This window comes from Dipodomys ordii, unplaced genomic scaffold, assembly GCF_000151885.1.
Source record: "Dipodomys ordii isolate 6190 unplaced genomic scaffold, Dord_2.0 Scaffold108, whole genome shotgun sequence".
Classification (NCBI taxonomy): Eukaryota; Metazoa; Chordata; class Mammalia; order Rodentia; family Heteromyidae; genus Dipodomys; species Dipodomys ordii.
In genome coordinates, this window is record NW_012267324.1 from 807,747 (window position 1) to 822,347 (window position 14,601).

The 14,601-nt window shown below is 61.6% G+C and overlaps 2 protein-coding genes across 2 annotated transcripts in view; one reads left to right on the forward strand and one right to left on the reverse strand.

The window, feature by feature from the left end:
- Haus8 (HAUS augmin-like complex, subunit 8) overlaps positions 1-90 on the forward strand; it is a 14,147-nt gene extending 14,057 nt beyond the window's left edge. Inside the window, exon 12 of the mRNA XM_013028294.1 lies at positions 65-90. Within this exon, the coding sequence (XP_012883748.1) occupies positions 65-90 (26 nt within the window). The remainder of the gene's footprint in view (positions 1-64) is intronic.
- Positions 91-140: 50 nt separating this feature from the next.
- Positions 141-14,601, reverse strand: part of Sin3b (SIN3 transcription regulator family member B) — a 21,618-nt gene continuing 7,157 nt past the window's right edge. Inside the window, exons 5-17 of the mRNA XM_013028295.1 lie at positions 13,338-13,481; positions 7,781-7,903; positions 6,377-6,466; positions 6,003-6,121; positions 4,531-4,738; positions 3,708-3,824; positions 2,816-3,054; positions 2,403-2,586; positions 1,534-2,068; positions 1,020-1,189; positions 572-745; positions 221-313; positions 141-146 (exon numbers count right to left, since the gene is read on the reverse strand). Of these exons, the coding sequence (XP_012883749.1) occupies positions 141-146; positions 221-313; positions 572-745; positions 1,020-1,189; positions 1,534-2,068; positions 2,403-2,586; positions 2,816-3,054; positions 3,708-3,824; positions 4,531-4,738; positions 6,003-6,121; positions 6,377-6,466; positions 7,781-7,903; positions 13,338-13,481 (2,202 nt within the window). The remainder of the gene's footprint in view (positions 147-220; positions 314-571; positions 746-1,019; positions 1,190-1,533; positions 2,069-2,402; positions 2,587-2,815; positions 3,055-3,707; positions 3,825-4,530; positions 4,739-6,002; positions 6,122-6,376; positions 6,467-7,780; positions 7,904-13,337; positions 13,482-14,601) is intronic.

Sequence of the window (14,601 nt, forward strand, 5' to 3'; positions counted from 1 at the left end):
CGCTGGGCCGGGCTGAGATCCGGGAGCGGGGCCTGGGGAGGGGGAGGCCTCCGGGGCCCAGCAGGGCCCCCCTCCACCTCCTTGCCCTGAGCCTTGCCGCCACCCCACGGCCCAGGCCGCAGCGCCTGTGAGCCGAGCCCTCAGCCCTTGGGGTACGGGCCAAAGCACCCCCACCCCCACCCGGCCCGGAGCTCCCTGGAGCCAGAGCTGGTGCCCTCACCTGCACCTCCACGGGGTCCTCCGTCTGGGCCTCCTCCGTGTCCAGGAGCTCGATGGTCATGATCACCTGTCCTTTGCGCTGCAGGAACATCACCTGGGGAGGGGCGGGGCCGGGCGTGGGCGTGACCCAGGAAGGACTGGGGTGGGACCAGGCGTGGGCCCCTCGGGGCGTGGCCTGCGGCGGGGCGGGGCTGGATGTGGGCGGGGCCCGAGAGCGTGGTCTGTGGGCAGGGCCAGCAGGGGCGGTCACCGTGAGGGGGCGGGGCTCCAGCAGGGGCTCTGGGCGGGGCCTGTTGGAGGGCCAGGGCCTGGGCCTGGAGACAGGACGGGGGCTGGGGCTGGCCCGGCTCACCTTGAAGCAGTTCTCATCCGCCATGCAGCGCTCGGCCTTCCATTGGTAGCTGGTCTCCCGGGCCGCACGCACGCAGCGGGAGGACAGGTTGCCCCCAGCGGCGCCCCGCTTCTTCTCGTTCAAGTAGAGCTCCACCACCTTCAGGCACAGGTCGTCGCTCACCAGGTGGTGCAGCTGGAGAGGGAGAGCAGGCCGGACGCTGCCACCTCCTCTGGGGGCCAGGGCCCCAGCCGTGAGGACAGTTCTGCTAGGTGCGGGGGAAGCCTGGGGTCCTGACGGGCCACACAGGGGGACCTAGGTCGGGCCCACAGCCCGCCAGACCACACCAGACTACCATGCCACAGCCAAACCAGACCAGACCACAGCCTGACCTGCCACACGGACCCCCAGGGCCGGGTGTGCCAGCCTCCCACCCCCACCCCGCTAGCCAGCAGCCCCGCCTGCTCACCTGGCGCGCGATGTTCTGCACCAGCTTGTCCATGGTGAAGCCGATGTAGGCGTGAATGGTGAACATCTCCCGCAAGGCGTCCTCATACTGCGCAGGGTCGATGCTCCCCTCCAGCAGGCTCCGCACCATGTCCAGGAAGGCGGGGTAGTACTCCTCCAGCTCCACCTCACCTGGGAGGGGACAGCGTCCGCTCACGCACACGCCTACACCGCGCAATAAGACTCAGCCCGGAAAGGGAATGGTGGCCTCTAATTCACTACGGCACCCAGGCTCTAGGGAAGCCAGGGAAAGGCAGCGTGCGTCCCTCAGCCCTCGCCAACCCACACAGCCGCCCCTGGAGGAACCCATGGTCACCAGGGAATGCGGCGTCTGCCTAAACCTGGGGCTCAAGAAAGGCAGCACCTGAGCAAACGGTTACTGCATGCCAGGAGGGGCAAGGTGTGGTGTCCTGCTGGTGTGGAGCCCTGGAGCGCTGGGGTGCTGGGGCACGCTGCCTCTGGGCTGCGGGTCTTACTGGGCTGCTTGAGACGCAGCTCCATGGCGGGGTCGCCGCCCTTCTCCCTGCGGCCGGCGCACAGCAGCTGCTCCCGCTCCTTCTCCGCCCGGTACTCCAGCAACTGCTTCTGCGCCTGCCGGTAGATCTTGAGCAGCCGCGCGCACAGCGTGTGGTGCAGGCGCAGGAAGAAGTACCAGTTGTTATTGGCAAAGAACAGGCTGTATACATCGTCCCGAGCCGCCTCCTCGGGCCCGGGCCCCACGGGCTTCCCAAGCTCGGCCGGCTCTACGCTGGGCCCCGCCGGCCCCTCGCGCTCGGGCCCCGGCTCCTCAGACCCCGGCCCTGGGTGCTGGGAGAAGAAGAGGCCGGGCAGGAAGCGGAGCAGCAGCTGCTGCATGGTGGCCTGGTCCTCCTTCTGGATGGCCGGCTGCCGCTTCACATAGTAGCCCACCAGCGCTGCGGCGTCCTCCAGCACCTGCCGGTCCTCATACACGAAGATGAGGTGCGGCTCACTGGCCGGTGCGCTGCGCCCCTCCGAGTGCTGCTCCTGGTGCTGGGCAGGCAGAGGATCAGGACCCGCCCCACCCTCACCCAAAGTGTGCACCCCCTTCCCAGGCTCGGGGCGGGGTTGGACGAGAGCCCCTGCCCAGATCCACTGGTGGGTTCCTGATGCGTGAGTGGGGCAGGGGCCGGGCTGTGGGGGGTATGGGGGGCAGTGCGCGCAGGAAGCAGCGTGCTTTGCCTCGCTCTTCTGCAGCTGCAATGGAGGCAGGGAGCAGGGCGCGCAGGGGGCAGGGCGCGCAGGGGGCAGGGCGCGCAGGGGGCAGGGCGCGCAGGGGGCAGGGCCGGAACAGCGGCCAGACCCAGCAGGGCAGCCTGGGCCTCACCTCATCGTAGACACTCTCGATCTCGTTGAGCAGGCTCTTGGAGCGCAGGGCCTTGGTGTCGTTCTGCTTGAAGTTCACAGCCTGGTGGTCCAGGGACTTGAGGTACGCCTTCTCATACTGCTCCCTCCAGATCTTGTTGAAGCCCTGCTGGGCCTCCCGCCACTCCTCCTCCTTGGCCTTCAGCCTGCGGGGTGAGGGGGGCTCAGGGCCGGGGTGGGGGGTGCCAGGGGCAGCCTGCCCTCCCTCCTGCCCCAACCGGTGCTGGGGGGGAGCCAAGGATGCAGTCACAATGCCAGCACGCAGGTGGCTGAGGCCAAAGGATCATGATTTCTAGGTCGGCCTGGGCCACAAAAGAAGGGCGGGGGGGTGGGGGGCGGACAGATGGAGCGAGGGGTTCCCCGGGGCCAGCACACCTCTTCAGGACAACGGGGACGGCTGTGACCGGGTTCTTCTTGAGGCTCTCGATGATCTCGGGGGCCTTGTCCCCGTAGATGCGGTGGATGGCGCGCCGCTGGATCACCTCCGACGTGCCGCCCAGAGCATCATCCAGCCGGAACTTCTCCTGGTCCTCAGGCGCCATCCGCGACAGCTTCTTCTGCACGCTCTCCAGCACCCGGATGGTGGCCAGGTTGGTCTCCAGGACCACGTCTAACTATGGAAGGAGGCAGGAGGTCGGCTCCAGCAGAGGCTGGCGGCCAGACGTGGGGTTCAAGGAGGGCCAAGGCGAGGGGCGGGCTGCGGGGTGGTGTGGTCCTGGTGACCACACACTGGTGACAGGTACACCATGTGAGGACAGGGATGGTCCCACGGCCCAAGAGCTCAGCAGCACCCAGTAACTCAAGGGCAGGAGTGAGCACTCGGCCCGGGACATGGCGGCGCTGGCGGGCACGCCGTCTGCACCAGTCCACAAGGTCCTGAGGTGACGGAGTGCCGGGTGTGTGTGCGAGTGCAGCAGCCTCCCCTGGACCTGGGCTGTTCAGGGTCCTGACGGGGGATACGGTGAGACTTCACAGGACTGACACACATGTGCAAAGAACAGACGTGCACAGGTACACACACCTTCTACTACTGCCTGATGTCCCATCCCAAGCTCACAAGGCTCGACTCAGCATGCCGCAGTGGGCGGGGTCCTGGGGGCGGAGCCTCCAGGAGAAGCAGGACACGGAAGAGGGGGGCTCTGGAGTGGGCGGGGCCTCCTGGGGCAAACGCTATGACCCATGAGCTGTCTCCGTGGTCTCCCCCACTGCAGATGAGCAGCAGGAGGGTAGGGAGGACAGAGAAAGGCGGCTGGGGTGGCACACGCACCTCGAAGCGCTCATCCTCACAGCGATGCAGCTGCTCCTCGTAGGGCGTCTTCTTAGAGCTAACAAAGGTCGAGTCTTCAGACCAGGAGGGGAAGGACACCCAGGTGTCGTTCAGCACCTGTTCAGGGAGGAGCCAGTGCAAAGCATCATGGGACACACAAAAACCCTGACTTCATCATGAGCCCGGTGAAGTCGTGAAGGAGTGTTTTAACTTTGATGGACTGTGGCTCTGTCTGCAATGCCCTTGTGCTAAGTAGCCACTGGCTGCATCCACACACGCGTGTGGCTGTGTGGTGTGCCAATACAACTATTGACGTAGCCGGGCGCCGGTGGCTCACACCTGTCATACCAGCTTTTCAGGAGGCTGAAATCTGAGGATCGGGTTCAAAGCCAGCCCGGGCAGGAAAGTTCATGAGATTCTGATCTCAAAGGAACCACCAGAAAACCAGAAGTGGCGCTGTGGTTAAAGTGGTAGAGCACTCCTACTGAGCTGAAGAGCTGAGGGACAGCGCCCAGGCCCAGAGTTCAAGCCCCATGACCGACCAAAACAATAATTCACAAACACAGGCAGTGGGCCACGTGGGTCTCATAGCACGTTGCTGACCCGGGACTGTAAACCTGGGATCCAGTGGGCACAGGTGCACTCTGGAAATGCACACTCATCTGAATGTCCAAGGGTGAAGCTAAGATCAGGGCCGCAATGCTCTCAACTGTTCTGATGGAGTCTGTCACTCAGTCTCTACTGTAACAGGAGACCCAGGGGATCTTCTGAGGAAGACGGGGTCCCCAGCCTAGCTGGCCTGTGACCCCATAGGGAGAGTTACCTCCTTGCAGATGGCCGTCCTCCCGCTGCACCTTGGCTGCTGGTAGGTTTTGGGGAGCGCCCGATAGCTGGACCCAATGCGCTTGCAGGACGCGTAGTCGATTTCTCGGCTGATTCCATCCCCAGACCGCTCGCTCATGGGTGGTGCAAATGACAGCTCTTTCACCCCCAGGAAGGACTTGAACTGTGCAAAGAGTTCTGGAAATTTCCTTCAAAGACACATCATACATTAGCGTCCCACAGGCCTTTGGACAAGAATGATCTGGAAATGTGACAGTGGCCTCAATGGAATTCAGTGCCAGGAAGGCCAGCAGAGAAAGCAGGCGTGGAGACGTCCCTCCTCCGGTCAGTGAGTCTGTCCCACCCAAGCCTGTTGCAACCCACTGTGTGGTCCTTAATCCACCGTGACCAGGAGCAACACAGTAACGGAGACTGTACCATGCAACTGAGATTTGGGGTACCAGGGGACCTGTAGCCCTCTGCTGGCAAGGTTTTTATTGGTCTTGTGCAAGGAAATAAGGTACAAACTTCAGCAGGTGACTATGTTTTGTCTACAAGTGGTAGGCAACCTTCTTATTCTGGGAAGGAGAGCTAAATGGTAAACAATTTGTGTAAACCTAAGTGTACCCTTGGGCTCCCAACAAGGTTTTAGGGTGGAATCAGAGTTCCCCTTAAGCCAGGACTGATTGACCATTCCAAGAAAACTCAGCATTCTGAGCGTGTGTTGGGAGGAGGCATTCCAACCCCCAATCCGTTCTGGGGTTCATGCAAGCCCAAGCCAATTCTGGCACCTTCTTCCCAGGCTTTCGCAGGCATTGATGGCTCTGTGACGTTGGGGCGGAAGTAAACGACCCTCACACCACACAGCTGTGCCCGGTCTAGCAGAGCCCCCCCCCACCCGCCAGCTGGCCGGGCCCCCACCTTGGTGCTTGGCCCCCTCGGAGGCTCGGAGCCTCCTCCTTGTAGACTCCCTGATGTTGCCTTTTATTTTGGGTTTTTGTTTTTTTTTTGGGTCCGGTCGAGGTCGTGGGGCCTGAACTCTGGGCCTGGGCGCTGTCCCTCAGCTCTTCAGCTCAAGGCTAGCACTCTACCACTTGAGCCACAGCACCACTTCTGGCTTTTTTCTTTTTGCTTATGTGGTGCTGGGGAATTGAACCCAGGGCCTCAGGCATGCAAGGCAAGCGCTCTACCACGGAGCCTCCTTCCCAGCCCCCTGATGTTGCTTTTTGCTTTTTTTAAATTTTGCTTTTCTACCTTTGTCTAAATTTGGCCAGAAAAAGCTGGTACCTGAAGGAGTTGGGTCCAGGGTACCCCAGCCTTCCGCCTGTGACTTCTTCCTAATGCTTGTGCATCTGTAGTAACCTCAGCAACAATTTAAAGCAGCTGGTAAGTCACCCACAAACTAACCCAGGCAGTGAGCGGACGTGCACACGCGGAATCCGGAGCACCTGGTGGCCACACAGGACTACTCACCCTAGAAACGGGCTAACGAGTTGCAGGAGCTCAGAGCCCGACACCAGCTCCTGATTGAAGAGGGCAATGCAGCGCAGAAAGTTCTCGTACACCTCCTGGCTCTTCAAAACCCTGCGCACCTGTGGAGGAGAGGGGGCAGGGTCAGGACCCGGCCACTTACCAGAGCGCCCTGGCTGGCCCTGGGTGTGCGCTGAGCCCCGCCCCCTCAGCCCCACCCACCAGGGCTCCGCCCCCTGCTCCCCTCTGGCTCCACCCACCCTCCACGGTCCCACCCCTGCCCCGCTATGGCCCCGCCCCTCTCTCAGCTCTGGCCCCGCCCTCCAAGGCTCCGCCCCTGCTCCGCTCTGGCCCCACCCCCAGGTCAAAGGGCCCACCTTGTCAAAGAAGGAGAACTCCTGCAGCGTGCCGTACTTGCCCACGGCGGCGAGGGACAGGTCTTTGGTTCCACGGAGCTTCATCTTCTTCTGTGGAGACATGCGGAGGGTTAGGGCGGGCAGCAGGGGTGGGCTGGGGGCCCGGGGGTCCGCTCAGTCCTGCTGCCCGTCCTGGCAGGGCTACCCGCTGCCCTCCTGACCCGTGTCAACCTGGGGGGCGGCGCCATCCCGGACGTAGGGGAGGAGTGACGGCCACAGCAACCCCAGCCAGGCCAGGGGTCCTGTCTATTGAGCCAGCCAGCAACAAGGGGACAGGCGGGAAGGGCACGGGAGGGCTGCAGCACCTGCAATGGCTCTGCAAAGGTTTCTCTACCTAAGACGGACAGACAGCAGACCCGAGCATGGCCACGGCCCTCGGCCTGGCGGGCACCGCTGCCCTGCCAAGCCCCCCACGGCACGCCGGGGACAGCAAGGGCATCCAGCTGAACGCCCACAGCTAGGGACAGCACTTTGAGTCTGGCGCATATAACGAAAGGAGAGGAAAATTTACTACACTACAAACTCAACTAAGAAAAGCCCAAGGAGGGGCTGGGAAGGTGGCTCAGTGGTAGATACTTGCCTAGCATGCACGAGGTTCAAGTCAGCACCATATAAGCAGAAAGAGCCAGAAGTGGCGCTGTGGCTCAAGTGGTAGAGCGCTAGCCTTGACCTGAAGCGCTGAGGGACAGCGCCCAGGCCCAGAGTTCAAGCCCCACGCCCGAAAAAAAAAAAAAGAAACGGCCAAGTAGCCAGGCACTGGTGGCTCACATGTGCCATCCTAGCTATTCTGGAGGCTGAGATATGAGGATCACAGTTCAAAGCCAGCCCAAGTAGTAAAGTCTGTGAAACTCTTATCTCCAATGAACCACCAGAAACAACAACAACAACAACAAAAAAAAAATGCCCAGGGCTGGAAAGGTGGCTCAGTGGTAGAGCGCTTGCCTTGCATGCTTGAGGCCCTGGGTTTGATTCCTCAGCACCACATAAGCAAAAAGAAAAAAGCCGGAAGTGGCGCTGTGGCTCAAGTGGTAGAGCGCTAGCCTTGAGCTGAGAGCTGAGGGACAGCGCCCAGGCCCAGAGTTCAGACCCCATGACCGGACCCAAAAAAAAAAAACAAACGCCCAGGAGATGATGGGTTCAGAAGCCACCATGGCGGGGCCCTGAGAAGGGGGGCGAGTGCTCGATTTCCTCACCGGTGCAGTGGACATGAGAGCCCCATGAATGCAGAGCGGTGACCCGGGAGGGAATAGACCAGCAACCCAGCCACAAGCATTGATGGCTAAGCAGCCCAGCCCCAGCGCCCGGCACTCTGCAGGGCTCAGGTCAGCAGGCAGAAGCCGGCCTGGGACGACGGTGCTGCATTACCTTGGCCGGTGCCGACACCGGACGGAGGAGCGAGGGCCGAGAGCGCTTTTTGCTGTGCTCCAGGCTCTTCTCCTGCTCACTCTTCGGGATACTGTTCATCTCACACGCCCCGCTGCCTGTGAACTGGGGACATGGCACACGCATCGTTATGGCTGGAACGGAAGCCCGCTCGGGCTAAGCCCCAGCGTCGGTCACTCGCCACCGGCCAGGACCTCTGCATGCCAGGTGACGCCAGCACCTGGCTCTGCAGATGCTCACGGTGCCAATGCAGTGACTCATGACTGTAAGGCCAACTGCTTGCGAGGCAGAGACTCTGAGAATTGGGGTTCAATGCCAGCTTGGGTAAAAAGGAAGAGCTGAGCCAAGCACCGGTAGATCACCCTGTCATCCTAGCTACTCAAGAGGCTGAGATCCAATGATCGTGGTTCAAAGCCAGCCTGGGTGTCCTTGAGATTCTGATCTCCAACAAATCACCAGAAAACCGGAGGTGGCGCTATGGCTCTAGTGGTAGAGCACTGGCCTTGAGCTGAAGAGCTGAGGGACAGCGCCCAGGCCCAGAGTTCAGGCCCGCAACTGACCAAAAAAAAAAAAAAAAACATGGTAAGTGAGCATGTAGGCAGAGCCTTGTATTCCATCTGTGCAGAAATCCCCAGATCAGAGTAGAATATAATCCAAAGCCAAACTTAGGCCAAGGCCAAAAAAATATGCGTTGATCAGAAAAGCACCTAAAGCAAAAAGCTCTGTAGGCAGCTAGCAAGCACAAGGCAGAAGCCAAACACTAATACCACACACACACACACACTGGAGGCATGGCTCAGGCGAAAGAGCTAGCCAATGAACGCATCCGAGACTGGGTTCTAGTTTGGGTCTCCAACACAATTCTCCACATTCTCTGGGGCAGAGGCTCGTGTTCCCAGCAAACTCACACAACCAGAAGACGCAGAGGAGACCAGAGGCAGAGGCCCCGGGCTGAAGGCACAGGAGGGTATACTGAAGGTGCCGGTGCAGGGGGTCGCCTGTCAGCCAATCATGCTGCCTCACATGTGAACACTCAGAGATGCAAAGCATCTTGGGTAAAAGGCAGCAGGTGCAGCAAGCCGGTGCCCTCCAGGCTCCAGGTGCAGGTGCCTTGCAGGCCAGGGTTTGGATTCTTTGGCAGAACAGTGCACGTCTGGGGGGTGGAAGTGCATCCTAGCTGGTTTGGGGCTTATCTCTGTATCATGGTCTGTCAGCAATGCTCATTTGAAGCAGAGTACCTCTGGGGAACACCCCGAAATGGGGTCCCCAGCTGTAATCCCTGCTCCCAGGCCACCAGGGGGACCTGGACAGACGCACACATGAAGCACACGCGGCTGCTGTGGAGCGGTGGCATACCGAACAAGACAGACGGCACGTGCCACCTCCGCAGCACTAAGTGGACAGATCGGAGCCGACAGCCCCGCCCGGTGCCAAGCGCTGACCAAGGGGTAGGGCAGTGCACTTTTTATTTTTTTGGCAAAGGATAAAATTCAACTGGACAAAGGAAACTTCTGGAAAGAAGTAGCCTTTTTCTCTGAGTCACAGGGAGCTGAGGGAGGAGGGAAGTCTACTTTCCTTGGGATGTCCATCCCAGCCCCTGGCCTTGCCAGCGGACAGCGTGAACAGTAATGATGGTAACAGTGCACAGGTGAACGAACACACCACCACGAGGTGCAATCAGTTCATCTCCTGGGGCATCTGGTGCTCTAACTTCGAGGGATCGAGAACACACGTCCACGGACACAGTGTGCTGAACTGTAACCAGTTTCCTTGGAAAGATGCTGAAATTTGGTTCTAGAGAACCTATTCTTGGAGAGAAATTCCACTTTTGGCTATCTGGGGGAATAAAAAGTAAGGAAGACTTTGGGCCTAGATGAAGACTTTTGTCTCTTAAAAGAAAGTTACAGCCAGGCATTGGGGGCTCACTCCTGTCATCCTAGCTACTCAGGAGACTGAGATCTGAGGATCGCGGTTCAAAGCCAGTCCAGGCAGGAAAGGCCGTGAGACTCTCATCTCCAATAAACCACCAGCAAACTGGAAGTGGCGCTGTGGCTCAACTGGTAGAGGGCTCGCCTTGAGCTGGAGAGCTGAGGGACAGCGCCCAGGTCCAGAGTTCAAGCCTCATGACCCCCCCCAAAAAAAAGAGAAAAAGTAATAGCTGGACGAGCAGATGCGTGCCTGATCCCAGCACGGGCTCAGAGGCCAGCCTGGGCCGCGCAGCACGCCCTCCTCACAAAGTTGCACTTAATAACTTAATTCATGAAAGGCTCAAAGCTATTCCAAGAACTGTCACTGCAGAATGGGTACCCATTGAGCCATTCCTCAGCTGAATTCCTTTTTATAGGTCTTCAAACATGAAGAGGGACAGGTGAGGATGGGGACCCCTTGCTCCAGGGTGAGGCCAGCTTAGCACCTCCGCCTGCAACCCCTTCACCTGTGTGGTCAAGGCCCTGCAGCTGCAGGCACCATGCGGCCGGCGGCTGGGCCCAGGCACAGGAAGCACCCAGGGTCTCCTGTGGTTTGGCGTGCTTTTCCAGCTGGACTTAGCTGTCTGTGCTGGCCACTGCCAGCCCTTCCCTGTGTGAGCGCGGCCCGGAACCCAGACACGCTCCCACTCTCCAGGGCAAAGCTGGGCTGCAGCAGGTGGCAGGTGAGAGCGGCTTGTTCGATTCCCCCCTCCACAGGAGTGCTGCTGGGCGGGGCCTGCATGGGCACACCACAGCTCCACCGCTGCCCTGCTCTAGAATGTGTCCAACATACCATGTGCAGAACCCGCGTGGCGGGTGCCTGGCCCGGGAGGGGGGGGGGTCTAGTGAGGAGCTCCATCCCCGGGGTGGTTGACTCCCTGAGGTGGGGACCGCCCCTAGTGGGGGGGGTGCTGCCCTGGGGCTCCCCACTCCAGTTGGCTGGGGTCTGACTGCTGGGATGGGTTGAAGCCCCAGTGCATGTGGGCCACCTGTGTCCCCAGCTGCCCCCCAGCCCAGGCCCACGCTGACTGTGGGGAGGGGGCTGTACAGGGCGGGGCCTATGCAGAGGGCGCAGCTTGCACATGGGATTCTGGGAAGGGGCTGCCCAGGCCGGAGTCTGGCATGGCTTTTGGGTCAGTGGCCCTCAGGAGGGGCAGGATCCTGGGCAGGGTGGCAAGGCCAGCCGCACCCCACCTACCACCCCATCTCCAGCGGAGGCCTGTGGAATGCCCCTCCCAAGCCCCACCCTGGGTGCTGCTTGGGGGAGTGTACAAGGATGCAGGTGTCCCCCCTCCCTGTGGGGACCAGGGTAGGGTGGCCCTGGAGCCAGGCAGCCTGCAATGGGGCAAACTGGCCCCAGACCACTCCCCCAGCAGAGAACGGGGCCCACCCACAGGACGTAGGTGACATGGGCACAGGGAGATGACCTAGAAGGGGCCTCAGGAGGAAGGGGCCCATGGGCGGCCCGATGCCCAGTGTGGCGACCCTCCCCCATGTCGCAAGTGTGTGCTGACATGCGGCCCGGGGCCCCGCCCCCCCCCACAGTGGCCACAGGCAGTGTCACCAAAGGCAGGGGTGACACCCCTGTTGCCCCTAGTCACACGAGACAGACAAAACAGTGACACAGCACTCAGGCAGACAAGACACTCAAAGGGGGCTCCCCTACACCAGGACAACACCCCAGGGTCCAGCATCCCTGCCACTCCCACCCCAGCGCCGGGGGAAAGCTGTGGCTCCTGCAGTGGCCTTCTGACCCTGTGGCCACAGCCCAGCCGCCGGCAGAGCGGCCCGGCAGCTGCCCAGGTGCAGGGCGCAGCAGCTAGGGAAGCTGAGTGGGCCACCACAGGGGTCTGCTTGCGGACACCCCCGAGACACCCTGCCCTCATCTAGGGAACCAGCCTCACCTCACCAAAACCCCAACGCCTACCCCGCAAAAATCCAACTAAGGATCGTCACTGAAATTCAGTCTCCAGCCTGACAGGCAGCCCTGTAATCTCAGCAGCCACGGTAGGATGAGGAGACCCAGGGCAGCCTGGGCTGCGCGGGGAGACGCTGCGGAGGCAACCGCGGGACATTGCAAGGGCTCTGCCTCGGGCACAGGCCAGCCCCAGGGGCACAGGCCAGCCCCCAGGGGCACAGGCCAGCCCCCAGGGGCACAGGCCAGCCCCCAGGGGCACAGGCCAGCCCCCAGGGGCACAGCGGCCTTCCACACAGGCCCAAACCAGAGCCACAGGACTGCTGCAAGCCAACAGCTTGTGGGGACCCCAGTTTGGCAGGGAGATGTGGGCAATGGCGCACATCGGGGCGATCCAAGGCTCCCGGTAGACGGGACGGGCGAGGGACAGGCTGTGTGTCTCCCAGGGTGGTTCAGACGCAGCCAGCTGGCCTCAGCAGGGGATCCCACCCCGAGAGCCTGTGCGAGGAGGAGCACCGCCCCCACCCACGCCACCTGGGAGGACAGGAGCCTGGAGAGGGCACCGGGGCGCTGCTGGGAGGGGCGGCCTGGGAACTACTTCACAGACCACACAACGCTGCCCAGATCCCACAGCGGCCAGCGAGCAGACTTGCAATAAAGCAAGCATGGAGTCATCCTTCTTCACACCACGTGCACGGATAGCCGGCCGCACGTGCACGGATAACCGGCCGCACGTGGGAGCCAGCGCCAGGGCGCCCATCAGATCAGCTGCTCAGGAGGCCGAGACCTGAGGATCACCACTGGAATCCAGCCTGGGTAGTAAAGCCCACGAGACAATCTCCAATTAACAACCCAAAAGCCAGAAGTGGAGCTGTGGCGCAAGTGGTAGAGTATTAGCCTTGATCAACAAAGCTCAGGGGAAGGGCTCAGGTCCTGAGTTCAAGCCCCAGGGTTCATTTACACACACATACACACGCACACGCGGAAACCAAACTCAGCCATGGGAAGTAGAACACTCAACCCAAGAACGCAGACAGGGAAATGTGACACTGAAAAACACAGAGACCCCACGAGGGAAAGTGAGGGCAGGAGGCAGGCCACGGCGGCTGGGGGCTGGGAGGGGCTGCTCCGGGGACGGGCCTCCTTTCAGGGGGGGTCTAGGGGCTGAAAGGGAAGTTAAGAGGTGCCGGCTGCGCAACATGGGGTGTAGTAATGCAACTCAAGGGTGCGCTTTAACATGTGAACTTTATGTTGACACAGATTTCATGTCAAGTTTTCAAAAGAGCCTTCTGCTGATCCAGAAAACAAAAATGAGAACCAAAAGGAAAAAGCAGCCTCCGCCGGTCTCAGGCCACAGCTGGGGGAGAAAGTGGGGTCAGTGTGGGCCCCAGACCTTCCCAGCCCAGCCCCTCCTCACCCACCTCTGCACCCCACCCCCACCCCCAGCTCCTCCTGCACCTCCCACAGCCGGCTATGCACAGGCGGGCTCTCGAGAGTGGGCACGGGGTGGTGGGACCCCAGCCCCACCCCAGGGGCCTCTAAAGCAGAGAGGCCCAGAGGACCTGGCCAGGGCCAATCTGGCCGCCCGCACCCCGAGTGGGGGGTCCCGTTCCCCCCTGCCAAGCCCGCGCTCACTCACCGGGCAGTGCTCACTCACCAGGGAGCGCTTGGCCTCGGGCAGGAACTGGCCGAACTCGGAGAGCAGGTCCTCCTGGCCACGGAAGAGGTTGGCCACCTCGGTGAACACCTCCTCCTCCGACATGCCGCGGAACGGACGGCCCTTGGAGTGCAGCTGCTCCTTCTAGGGGCGGGGTGGGGAGGGAAAGGAGGCATCAGCACGCGCCGGGGCTGCGGGGAGCCGGGGCGCGCCTGCAGCCACCACAGAGCAGCGGAGGAGCAGCACAAGACCGGGGCCAGAAGTGTGGGGACACTGGGAGCGGGTGGACGCAAGGCTTGGCTGAGCTGGGCGGGCATCATGCGGACGCTGAGAAAGAGGGGGTGCGGAAGAAAGGCTCCCCACAGGGGCCTGGGAGGAGAGCCCAGGAGAAGGGGCTGGAAGCTGGACGGCGTTAGAAGCACGTCCAGGCCGAGCCCACAGGGAGTGCAGAAGCTGCGGCCGGGCCGGGCGGGGCCTCCGTGGGCTCATGACTCCTGAGCCCCTCGGGCCCCGCCCCGCCCTCCCAGCCCCTGGCCAGGCAGGCAGGGAGCCAGGCAGCCTCGCCTGGGGCTTCTCACTTTTCGGCAGCTTGGATGGGGGAGGGGGCCTTGGTGCTCCCACGTGCTCAACCCTCCCCCGCCAGCCCCACTGCTCGGGAAAGCCAAGGCAGAAAGGAGCAGAGGCCACTCAATCCACACTTGACAACTGAGGGCCAGGGGCGGTAGCACACGCCTGTAATCCAGCTACAAAGGAGGCATAGGTAGGAGGCTCATGGTCTGAAGCCAGTTTCTTTGAGGCTCAGCCTGAAAAACAAAACTAGAAGTAAAAAGATTGGGAATACAACTTGAGTGGTAAAGCATTTGCCTAGTAAAGCCAAAGGCCCCGAGTGTAAAACCCCAGCAGCTCTAGGAAAATAAAAAAAAAGAAAAAAAAATACAAGTTGTTAGAGTGCCCCAGCCATCACACGGCCACCAGCAGACCCGGACAAACGGGGTCCCTGGGGATCCCGGGGCCTAAGCCCCAGCGACCCAGGGAGGAGTATCCCAGGACAAGTTCAGGACGGTGTTGACTGGAGGCCATATACACCACCGTGGGAAGGGGGGGGGTGGGAACAACCTGAACCACTTGCTCTGATGCGAGGAGAGCCGCAGGCAGCCAGGTGTAGGGGTGTGCACTCAGGCTGGTGGCGGCCAGGTGCAGGGGCGTGCACTCAGGCTGGTGGCGGCCAGGTGCAGGGGCGTGCACTCAGGCTGGTGGCGGCCAG